This window comes from Cupressus sempervirens, chromosome 10 (genome assembly GCF_028749045.1).
Source record: "Cupressus sempervirens isolate cs-2001-9-10 chromosome 10, ASM2874904v1, whole genome shotgun sequence".
Classification (NCBI taxonomy): domain Eukaryota; kingdom Viridiplantae; phylum Streptophyta; class Pinopsida; order Cupressales; family Cupressaceae; genus Cupressus; species Cupressus sempervirens.
In genome coordinates, this window is record NC_143127.1 from 742,487,739 (window position 1) to 742,500,420 (window position 12,682).

The following is a 12,682-nucleotide window of genomic DNA, read 5'->3' on the forward strand; positions in this document are numbered from 1 at the left end:
ATTTCTCATCAAAATTTTGACCAACATACTGGTTGGTCAAAATTTCAAGCAATCTATTGGTCAAAATCCTTCTAGAGCCATGGTGCAAGTACCACCAAGAAATGTTTGAAATGTTGACCAATGCTTGGTCAAAAACTACCTGGCATTGGTCAAAATTTTGACCAACGCCTAGGTGTAAATTTTTTTTAGGCATTCTATAAAATAGTTCACACGCCTTGTGTATGATTTGACATTTTGCATGCATCTTGCACTCTCTGTAATCCATCATCAGGATGGGAGAGTGTAGGATGCATTTAAAATGTCAAATCATAGGTAAGGCATGTGAATTGTTTTATAGAATGCCTTAAAGAGGCTAAGAATATTGATATACTTTGGTTGGTGATTCTCAGAATGAGTGATTATGTGTCACAATGGACAAAATTTAGTGTTGATGTGAATTCACACAAAAGGTGGCATGAATCAGAGCTAAGGTGTAAAAAAAAATTGATAGTATACCTTTAAAGTTCTTTTATGATCAGATTTATCTGATCAAAAGAAAGCATTTTCTCAAGTTTTTGTGTGTGGGTGTATCAATCAACCAAAAATTATGTTCAATCTTAAAATACAAGAACTCTGTCAAAACTGTGATTAAACTTTTTCAATATTCTTTTCTCTAACCTGCCTGATCAACAATTCTACTCCTTGAACAAGTGTTTGCATTAAACAAACAACTGCAAAATATCTTGTTCACCAATCCACAAGTTTGAAAAAAATTCAATCAGCTCATCATCTAAGATGACCATTGGAATAAATTTATCCCCTTGTAGCAATGTCTGAAATAGGATTGTGCATGTAGACTAACATCTCAATTGTCCTTCAATCTCACAATTATTCCCTCATTATTGGAAAGTTAATAGTTGCACACCTTGTTGTGGGATGGTGCTCATTGGTCTACCAGGCCCTTGTATTTTTATGCCAATGCCACCAGTTCCAACTAAGTTTACATTTGAGACTACTGAGTCAAGAAAATGATATAATATGCTGCAGTAATATCATACTACCTACAATAGTACAAAAACATGAGAGAAGTGACTTTCCATGCAATGAGAGCGAGTTTTTTATTTATGTAGGATGCAACATACCATTCCATTCATTTTAGAAGTAAACTGACCACGACATTGTTGCTTCAGCTTTTTCAATATACTTCTTTCATGATCATTATTTGCACTTTTATCAAACAAATGTCTCCGTGCAAGCTTCTTCGTACAATTTTGACAAATATTAATTATATATCACGATACATAATAAGACAAAGTCCTAAATTTAATATAGCATTATATGGATCTGAACCAAATCATTTATAGTTCAACATGATGTCAAAAGCACACTATAGTCCCTCACAAGTCAAACTTGTATGTTCAGCTACAATCATAACTGCCATCAACTTTGCACAAAGTCATCTAAATAGTTTATCTTAGGTTATATCTAAAACAGGCAGGGAAATTGAAAGTAGGATTGTACCAATCAACCAAGAAAATATTATATGAATGATTTTAATTCTCTAAAGACCCCACTCTTAACATCAAATAGAATGATGTTATTTTTATGATTTCAGCGCACATGTCACCATTCCTCTCATATTAAAATATTTTAAAAGAGCATGACAAAATTCTTCATAAAATGTAATGGACCCCTCACTTAACATCATTATATAGTATGTTGTTATTATAATCTATGATTTCTTAAGAAAGATATTGAAGAAGATGACTAATGCATGGTACACAGAGCTAAGAAAGAAATAAAATACAATATCTTTTTAAAACTTGAACATCTAAATTCTAAAAATAAATCAAGCACAATATCAAAATCAAGCATAATATCCAAATCAAGCACAAAACATTAGCCTTGGGAAGTACTATATAAAAACTTGAACATCTAAATTCTAAAACAAGCAAGTCAAATTTCATGTCTATTTATTAGCAACATTTTTATGGTTGACTGAATCCATGGATTCTCATAGAAATAAAGTGTATTTTATAAAGATTTACTTCTAGTAATTTATGTTCACTACTAGAACACAGATAATGGGCAACTCTCTCTTTTTCTTGCTTCAAACACTCCTTAGCCTGCAGTACAATATTGATATGCATTAACTTTTAGATAAAGAGCATTTTCATAATAGAAGACAAAATTGTCAAATCATGTTTCCTTTCCTAACTCCCCCTTCAGTGCTGACCTTGAGCATATAATTTGGACAAGAATCCTCTAGAATCCACGAGGAAGCCTTTCGAGAATAGTAAGAAGCAGCATCTTCCAACATGGGTACTTTGAAATCCTTTTCATAGAACTCCATGCTACCCATCCCAATCTCTATAAAGATGCCAAGAACATTTTTCAACAAAACCCAATCAATTTGTTCTCCTTCACATTCCTTATCAATCTAAGATAACATTTGTGGATAAGAACATATTTAGTAAATAAATAAAATTATTCAAAAGTCTAAAGAACTATTGAAAAATCATCAACATTTTTAGAAATATACCAGATTTATCATTGCATCCTTTACATTATTTCTAATTTCTTGGTAGACTTGCAAAAGGGAAAACATTGTTCCAAAATTGCTAATGTTATTTAACATATTTAATCTACTCATAAATATCAATCCTACGACCATATATATGATAAATAGGTGAAAAACAATATGAAGATATAGAATAGAGCAACAATATTGGATATTTATAGTTATACTGACCAGTTCATGAAAGCACATTAAACCAACTTCATTTAGTGCTAGCAGTGAGTGCCTTGCAATGAAGTAGTGGTCCAAGTAATTAAAAAAATGAAAAAGCCACAGAACCATTACTTTGTGATTTTCCCAATGCATCACTAGTTCTCTCAACATAAACTCAGCATGCTTCTCCCTTAGGGCTGGTAGAACCTGTGTTTAACATTTAAGAACTTGGTTAGGGGCCATTAATATTCTTTGCATGCATCAAAATATTTGTTATTTATGGAAATAAAAAGAAGATAATCAAAAAGCCTTTTACAAAGGATTTTTGACGCCCACAAAGAAAATTAAGCATATTCAGAGTGTATCTACAATGCAAACTAATCACAAAGTTTGCTAAATCTCCAATACAAAGATGGTTGTTTTCCCTCTAGATAGCTATAGAGGCATACAATACTAGCAAAGCTACTATCTACAGAAGCAATGGTGCATACATCATAGACTAATAAAAATTAGATCCAAGTTCTAGAGAAAAAAACTAACCATTGAATTTATATATTCTTCAAAAGATTCCATGTATTTGTCATGCAATTGCTGCAAATAATCCTGAGGAGGTTTCTCTGTACACATGTTATATATAGTCTTGTATATGCAATTAAGAAAAGCATTCATTCCAAATTCTAGTGCAACTCTTCGATAATTTAGAGTTATTCATGCAAAATAATATTGAAGAGATTTTGAAGATGAATGAAAAATTTGAAGATGCGTTCATGAAAATGTTCATCTCCATAGCAGTAGCTTTGGAAGATTGTGACAGCAAGACAAACTTAAGAGTTCCCAAAAAGAACAGGGGCAATTAGAAACAAATGCAATCATTTCCACCTAGTGGTATTTTTTTAAAGCTTTCTAGTCTAAAATAAGAACTTAGACAAGAAGGATTGATTTTTTCATTCTTTTAATATACACAATCAATAAGGCCTTGGCCTTTTAACAATCCAAAAAAAGAGAGAGTAGAGGATTGGCTAAATATTCTCCGAAGGGGATGCATTTTAGTTGTGCAATGAATTCAAGATTTAAAGGGTAATGATAAATTAGGTAATAGGAGGTGACTCTGGCCCAATGGACAGACATTAGTCTTAGCTAAAGTTTCTAAAGTCCTCTACATTCTACCAAATAATGCAACCCCCATCAAATCCATTTGTTGTTCACTAATTTGACCATGAAATTTTTTTAATTCTATCGCCAATTCTCACACTCTCAATTAAGATTTCTAGATAAAGCAGCTACAAGATGCACCAAATCTTTGGTAGAACACGTAAAAGTGGCCACTTTATAGAGTACAACATTAGAATAGTTAGTTGTGATGGCAATGCCTAAGATTACATAATTTTTAGGTACAAGATTAAGGAATGGTCCAAAAATCATAAACTTCAGAAGTAAATAGATGGGCAAAATCACAATCCTAACATATCAATGTGTTATTTAATAATGTGCCTACAATATCTATGGTGGTGACTTCAACAATTGAGAATGTTGAATATCATTAGCAGTTTGTCTTCCATACACACCAATGATGTCAATCATGGCGATGTGAAGACTTGATTTTCTATGAAACAAGGGAGAAACAACAAAAGTGCAGAATGCAGATGAATTTACTTGGCACAATGCACCATATGCTCTACTATGAAGCAACTACAAGATGTGCAAACACATAACTATTACTTTGAAGGTTCTCAAAATATGAAGAGTGTTTTTAAGATTTAGAACCCAAAGTTCCACTCAATATTGAAACATTTAAGTTTCCATATTCCTTAGCCATACCCTGTAGTTGGAAGCAGTCTTTCTAGATGATGATCTTATGAGTCAAAAAGACTTCACTAGACTTTTCCTCTAAAGATATATATCAAAGTGGGACTGGTCACATTGAAACCTATTATGAGGCATTTCATTGGTACCATAAATATCTCAAATTATTTAACATCAAAATTCATTCTCACTTCAACGCAAATGTTTGTGGGTGGGCCTATTTTATATGGAAGAAAGCTTAATTGGCAATCTGATATCATTATCAAAAGCACGAGAAAGTTGATCAAATTCTCTAGAGGTTAGACATTTTTCCTTCAAGTTTTCTTACATTCTAGTTGAACCAATTGATCCTTAGTGGCATCTACTAAGATAAACCTATTACTCAAGCATTGATATGTAGCTGACAGATGGTGGATTTTTTGTGCATTACAATGGGAACATGAAACCATGGTTGATATTAGCAATGAACTAGTACAAACTAATGTAGGAGAAGTATGTAACTTATTCACATCCAGCTATGGCAGTAGTTGTTAATTAGAATTTGATTTAAATCATCACAAATTTTCCAATGCAAGCAGAAGCAATCATGCACCATAGTCTTATGGGGAATGAATCTCATATTCTGAATGAGGCCAAAAATTCTTACATAATGCACTATGTATGCTTTCCAAAACTGTATAAGATAGCAAATACTTCTCAGTCATGGAAGACAAATAAATATTGCATCACTCTTTTAGCTTTCATTCATATTTAGGAATTTGTTTCCAATCGTACCTAATAATACTCATTGTCATTGAACATCTAATTTCAACCTCCAAATAAATAAAATCATAATTTGCTAATCAAGAATTATAGCTTTACTTAAGGAATTTTTATAAGGGAAAAATGTCTAAGGTAAGAGAAATGGCAGCTCCTAATAGAGGAAAAATTGAAGCTTTTGTTTTTGGAGAAGCAATGCACAAATTGTAGAATAAAGAAAATATGTGACTTAATGAATAGTGGGCCAACTTAGATTATGACAAGATGGCTAGTCTAGATATAGCATTGGATGATTATCAAGGGGATCCTAGTCATGGTGATTTGATATTGGAGAGTTGAGGAGGCTCAAGCTACTCTTTTTAAAATGTTTTTTAGGTGGTTTCCAAAGTCAAACTCCAATTACTGTGTTTAATCTCAATGGGATTTGTCTGCAGAGATTATCCCTTCTAAATTGGAAAGTTGAAGAGGCTTATTTTCTTTACTTAACTGGAAAAGTGAAATTCCTTAGGCTTTGACAAATCTTTCAAATTTTATTCGGTTAATGACTAGATAAGCATCTCAAGGAAACAAAGGATGCGTATGAAAAAAATAGTCATTGATCCTTATTATTACATTATCATAGTGTATTTTTTTATTGGATTTAAGTTGTATAACATTTAAAAATAACAACAGTAGTTACAAAGAAATGTTTTATTAGAAACTGTAAAGAGCTACAAGTTAAAGGTTGCTCTGTAAAATGTCTAGAAGAAACCCATTAAAGTCAATTATAATGGTTGCAAGAGAAACAACAACTATGTTGATAGAATTGAAACAACACTTAGTCAAACACAATAGAGAGTTACTTTAAAGCAAAGTAGGGCACATGCAGACCTACAACACCAAAGGTGAATAAAAATGATAAGCCAACACATTACAACATTTGTGAAAAATATAACAATTTCTATTCTGGACCATTATTCTGTTCAAACTCTCAAAGTATGACTATTTTCATTGGATTTTTTAATATGTAACAAATATCATTTTAATTACCAATATATATAGTGTTCGATTAAAAAGAAAAAAAAATGGCAACATTAAACCTTACGTGTTGGTAAGGTTTGTGCCCCATATAATTCTAAAGCATAAAAGGCATGGTATGTCTCAATACCAATGAAAATAACCATAGTATTGCAGGAACTAGAAGAAACAAGCAAACCTACCAAAATTACTAAAGAAAGTCACCCAATAAGCTAAGAAATCTAGATAATATGCTTAGCTTCCAAGTAACTAGAAAGGTGAAATTCATTAGAGTTTGGCAAGTTTTCTATATCTATCCCTCCTAGCTATAAACTCCAATTATGTAGCAAAATTGCAGAGCCTAGAGCTTGCAAGTAAGAAACAAAATCTAACCATACTAGAGCACCTCTATATCACCTATTTTCTATATTACCTCTTTTGCCAATCTTAAAAATCTTGAGATGTATGCTTATGGGTAAGCAAGACCACTTCCTCCCTCCATAACCAATTTGTTTAGACTTGCTAGAGTTTAGATGGAACTCCAAGTGACATGTCTCTTCTATTTATGATGTTTATGGTGACAAAAAAAGAGACTAAATAGAATTTTACAATTATAATAAGAGATCGTATAAAGACTAGTAGAAAAGAAGATAAACTAAAGAACATAATAGAAGATTTCACCCCGCAATCATTTTTGTCTCATGCCTATTTAAACATTGTATGCTCTCAAATAGTATGTTGATGGCTCTCTAAAAAAAGGCCATTGCTTCATACATTGATAGATTTCATTCAACTATCTTGACAAACAATGCTATTGCATGCAATCCTTCTTAGATCTTAATAAATTATACTTAGCTGAAGTAAGAAGAGAGATGGATTCCAGTTAAAACAGATTTGAGAACTTGTAAAAGAGGCTTGCCTAAATCCCCATTCTTATGGATCATAATCAAATCATAGATATTTTACATAAAAGAAGCCCAAAAAAGAACATATAAAAAGGGCCATAGCATAGATAATCACTATCATCAAATGTAATTGGAATGGTTGGTACAGTAGAAAAGGAGAAATCCCTTACCAATCTGGAAGATGTAAAGTGGCATAAGGGAGAGATAAGTTTAAAAAATTTAAAGCATTTTCGTAGATGAATAAGTGAAGTTCAAGACAGTCAGGCTAATTTGGATTATGTACAACACAAAGAAAACCAAAATGTAATAGCAATTTTTAACAGAGAAATGAATTATATAAACTTATAAAGCTCATAATAATAATAGGCCATAAACAAGAGCTAAATTCTAAGTAGGCAAAGTCTGGACACATGAAGCATACCTGATTGATCAAAACCAAATCACTGCCAAGCCTTTTAACCACTCCTTAATAGAAAATCCATATGATGTAGTTAAATTTCAAAAAAGAAAATGTTTGCATCTTCAATTGGGACTGTAAATTAGAACAACCCACAAATGAGATGTAGATGATGCAAAAACATGAAAAACCTACAAAAGCGCTATAGCCAACCAACACTTGAAAGAAAGCATATAAATATTTTACTTCAAACACTGTGCTAATACTCTCTCAATGGTTAATCTAGTCAGTGTTCCTTGAAAATCTCTCAAATATTATTACCAACAGGACAAGATTTGTAGAATTCCTCTAACAGAAAAACCTCATACTAAAGAAAAGTGTTTTGCATACACATTTAAACACCATAAGAAAAATTGGACAAGAAATATTCTTGCATTCATACATTCATATATCAATTTAAGTGCACACAATCTAGGACTCTCACCTTGACGTGCCCAAGTTTAAGTGCAAGGCAAGCATGGAAACACATTTATGTAGTTGATGCTTGCCTAGGAGTTTGCCACAACTAAGCCATGTCCATTGATTCTCGGGGAGATTCTTTTTCTACCAAAGATTTCCATAAGGTGATGCACAAAGATGATTGTGTAAACATTGAAGAATCAATCTTGGCATTTGTTTGTTTCAGAATCAAAGAGCTTCAATCTTTTGAATGATTTCCTTCATGTCACATGATGATTCTTCTTCCATGGCTCTCTCGAGAGGATGTGGAAGAAGTTGACCACCTTCACCATTTGAAGCTAATAATTCTTGATAATCTTTTCTAATATTCCAAAGAATTTATGTAGTCCTTTGCATGGTTGGTCTATCCAGTTTAGAAGGGGCAAAGCATTGGAATGCTAATTCTAGAACTTTCTCTATCACCAAGTTTTTAGTAGGGTTTCTTTTTATTTTTGGATCTAACATTAATATGGAATCTCCATCCAGAAATTTGTTCAGAGCCTAAAAGATTTATACATGAAGTGATCAAAAACTCAAAATCTGTCATGAGAAATAGAGCTCCAATACTAATAATTTATACATCTGTATTTAGAGGCAAGATAAATTCAACTGAATATTCAAGATCAAACAAGTTCTTCAAAATATGAAATTTGAAATAAAACTATAATTTTAAAAATCTTCAACAATAAATTTAATGCAACAAATATCTTCATGTCATGGTTGATATCTATGCAAGTTGAAGATTGTGCATTTAATATCTCTATTTCATAGTTTATAACCTTAATGCAAGTTGAATTTTGTTCATTAATATCTTTCTAGTTAATAATTTGCATGTTTGATCTTTGTGAGCTCCCAAATCTGCATTTGAATGCACAAGATTTTTCTACAAAATTTAGCTACTCTAGTTTTTAACAAAAAGCTAGAACCACCAAAGATGTAAATCATAACTGATTGACAATTCTCACCAATACTTGCCATATTACACATTGAAATCCTACTTATTTTGTTACCACATTGCAATTCTCTCTTTCCTTCACTAAAAATTCATAGTGGAAAGTTAACAATGTATAAAATGATTAGAGCATATAACAAATCGTGCTTGATGCAATGGAAAGTAAAGATCATGGTAACTTTTGGCTTTAATATAGCAAAAGTTTGAATTTCAAGGATAAATATATATCATTTGTTTTAAAAAAATGTACCGTGTTGCTTGTGAAATATATATTATAATCTATAAATCTACCAAAGAAATCAGAACAATACTTGAGATTTCATTATAAAGCTCATGTCACGTCCCTATATTACCAAAGCATATGGATAATGAGAATCTTGTTTATTTTTTCAAATTATTGCAGGTTGCAAATAGAAATGAGCATTTTGTCATAAACATTCCTATTGTGTTCCTCATCTCAATTTACTAAAATATGTAAATATGTGAATTGATATCCAATATTATGGCAATTCATGCCAAATAGTGAATGCTACAAAAATGATTTGAATAGGAAGTATTTTGACTTACCTAGTGTGCATTTATCTGATCTCTGAGCTCTCTTTTTTTCTTTATTGGTCGTCTCCCAGTTATAATTTCAACTAGCAAGACACCGAATGAATAAACATCACTTTTGTGTGTAAGTTGGTAGGTTTTAAGATACTCTAGATCTAGATAACCTATTGTTCCTTTGACTTGTGTAGAAACATGAGTTGCACCAATATCTTTTGGAGCAAGGCAAGAAAAGCCAAAATCAACTACTTTAGCCCTAAAATTTTTTGTCAGCAAAATATTTGAAGATTTAATGTCTCTGTGAATGATAGGTTGATCTGCAACTGATAAAAGTCAAAGGTTAGATTAACTTTTTTAATTTATGGGATATAAGCAAAAAATTTCTTAAAGGAACAAAAGAACATGAATTGTGATGTAGGTTTCAAAATCTTGTGTTCGGTGTTTTCTTTCCAATGAAACAAAAAAAAAATTGCAGTGAAAAAATAGACACGTTCCTTAACTTCAAGAATGCCAAAGTCATCATATTTAAATTTCATTTATATTAGTTGCACTTAATTTAGATTCTCACTCAAGTATATGTGGAGCTAACAATTTTACAAATCAAGCAAAATGAAGGAACAAAATGGCATAAACAATAAGCCATCAAATCAAACCTATCTAGAAAACCCTTATAATCCCTAGAGTGGTCCAGAGAAACCCTAATGAGGACTTGTCTCAACTGTTAGAAGATAAAGATGGGTCTTTGAATCCTAGCTCACCCACTATAAATAGAAGAATGGGCTAGAGAAACCCTAGTAATGGCGCATTTGAAATGATTGAGACAAACCCTAATAAGGAGCTATCTCAACTACTATAGAAAAGCTATTGTAGTGTGAAAGAAGGCGGGAAAGGGGGGAAAAATGTATGAAAGAGAGATCTTTGCTTCTCTATATGTCATGATTGGTGTTTTTGAATACTTCCATTATACCAGTGAAAGAAGTTGAGCGAAGCATCAAATCAGAAAAGGCATCCATTCGGCCAGATTCACCTTCCTTTCTGCCCCTTTCAACTCTTCCTTCCCTAGCACCAATATCAATTAGCCAGTTGAGTGATCTCACAAACCTCCTCTTTGCCCTGATAGGATTTTGCTACTGCATCGACGTACATGAAGCATGGCCTGGGCAAAATGTTTGGCGACCTCCCTCCAGTATTATCAATAAGGAAACCCAGTGAGCCCATGGTAAATAGGGAAATTGACCTTTTTCATTTTAACATATGAAGCTTGTGTTGGTCAAAATTTTGACTAACATGGGCATGGATTTCAAAAATAAATAAAAAACTTGCATATTCCAACCAATCTAAAATATTTTAATAGAAGGTCAAAAATTTTGGTCTAAAAATGGGGTCAAATGTACTAGTGTCATTATTCTGATCATACTCTTTTGGTCTATTGTTGTGCTTGTGCTTGAGTTCCTTGGTCTTGGGTGATTTTTCCCTAAGGCAAATTCTTACATGGTATTAGAGCTTGGGGAGTTTCTCTTCACATAATCGTTTGAGACCATTCTTGCTTCAGCATCTCGACCCAGATCCAGAGTATCCACAGATATTGGGAGCATCTAGAGCCAAAGCAGATCTTGCCATTGCATTTGGAACATCGATTCGGTAAAAATTGACTATAAATTTGCCTATATTGGGCCATAGTCGAATTTGAGGCAAATTTTTTTTGCAAATCAGCACTGAAAGGCCTAATTTGTAGAATTGGTATGACCATTGCAGATCTGTACATTTAATTTTCAGATCTGTATTTTTTTCATCTACATCTCTACAAAAAAAAATCAAATCTGCATTACTTTTCGATTTTTTTTGACCATCAAGCCAGTTGGAGAGATTTTTCCAGGTGAAGATTGAAGCTTGCTAGTGCAAATCAGATATTTGCATCACATTCAGAAGGTAAAAAAAAACCCCCAAATTGGATTTTGTTTCATCCAAATTGGACATCTAAGGCCAAATCTAGAGCCATTTGATTTTTGGAGGCACGACAGCGGCAATTAAGGAAAAATAATTACAGAGGTGATTTTCAAACAACAATATCTCCCTCACACTGACTCCTTTTTGCGAGCAATTTTTTTGTTTTAGGGTAGAATTTTGTGATCAACCCCATGGATCCCAAGAATCACCTACATGCAAACACCTGTCATGATAAAAGAGAAGTAAAAGCTATGGAGGATAGAATTCCTAGATCTATAGATGAGACATTTTTTATGAGTAAAAAGAGAAATTGCTATTATCAAAAGTGAATAAAAGTTTTACAAAGAGATCAATCCTTATAAAAGGAGATCAAGACCCTAATAGGCAACTAACCTGGGTTGCATGATAATAATTAATAAAATAATTAATTATTATATGCCCAAAGTTTAGCATAATTAAACTAGAGATAGTAAGTGACTAGATAATTAAATCAATATGATTTAATCAATAAGAAAAAACTGTATTATTGTAAAAAGAACATTCCTCAAGAACAAGAAACACATTACATGAAATAGGTTTGATCCCAAATCATAAGAACACGTATGTTCTTAGCATGGTTAACCATAAAAAGCCTTTAGATAATTTGAGAGGAAAGAAGGATCAACTACAAGGAAATCGTATAGGGCTTTATCTTTGGAAAGAAGATTTATGCGCAAAGTGAACACCTTCTCATAATGATTGACAAAGGCTAAAGGAATAATTAATAGCTTGGATAGGATCACTTGGCTTCTTTGATATGTTTAATACCAAAAGAGAAGTAATGAGCTCTAAGAGAGAGAAATAATTCCTTATAAGCTAACTCACCCATTTTGAGCCAATAAAGTTTATTCGTGTTTTGAGCTCATCTAGCAAAGTGATAGTCTACAACTTGCCTTTAGTGGTCAAGTTGAGAAACTCTAACTTGTAAGTTTGAGAAAAATGGATTTGAATCCAAAGCTTCAAAGGTAACACACCAATCTTAGGTTTTTTTTTTATAATATTGCCAGCAGTATGTGACAAATTGTCTACCATTACATAGAGACCACACTGTGTGAAGATGATATCATTCCACCAAGTAATCTGACTAATTGGCTAACTGGGCATGCGGTCAAGATTCTAATCCCATT

At 32.5% G+C, this 12,682-nt stretch overlaps 1 protein-coding gene across 1 annotated transcript; it reads right to left on the minus strand.

Moving 5' to 3' along the window:
- Window positions 1–1,967: 1,967 nt before the first annotated feature.
- Window positions 1,968–10,787, minus strand: LOC149536029 (cullin-1-like). Its single transcript, XM_089806220.1, has 6 exons — window positions 10,671–10,787; window positions 3,251–3,349; window positions 2,728–2,917; window positions 2,522–2,568; window positions 2,216–2,419; window positions 1,968–2,105 (listed from the first exon to the last, which is right to left on the minus strand). The coding sequence occupies exons 1-6, from the start codon at window positions 10,785–10,787 to the stop codon at window positions 1,968–1,970; spliced, it is 795 nt and encodes a 264-aa protein (XP_089662346.1).
- Between the last annotated feature and the right edge of the window lie 1,895 nt (window positions 10,788–12,682).

Bases quoted from the DNA above. Each gene is read 5' to 3' on its own strand.
- LOC149536029 (XM_089806220.1), bottom strand. From the start codon at position 10,787: ATGGGCTCACTGGGTTTCCTTATTGATAATACTGGAGGGAGGTCGCCA. The intron at 3,350-10,670 runs GTTTGTGAGATC...TGCATATACAAG, and splicing joins CCTATCAGGGCAAAGAGGAG to ACTATATATAACATGTGTAC. The intron at 2,106-2,215 runs GTCAGCACTGAA...ATTGTACTGCAG, and splicing joins GTCCAAATTATATGCTCAAG to GCTAAGGAGTGTTTGAAGCA.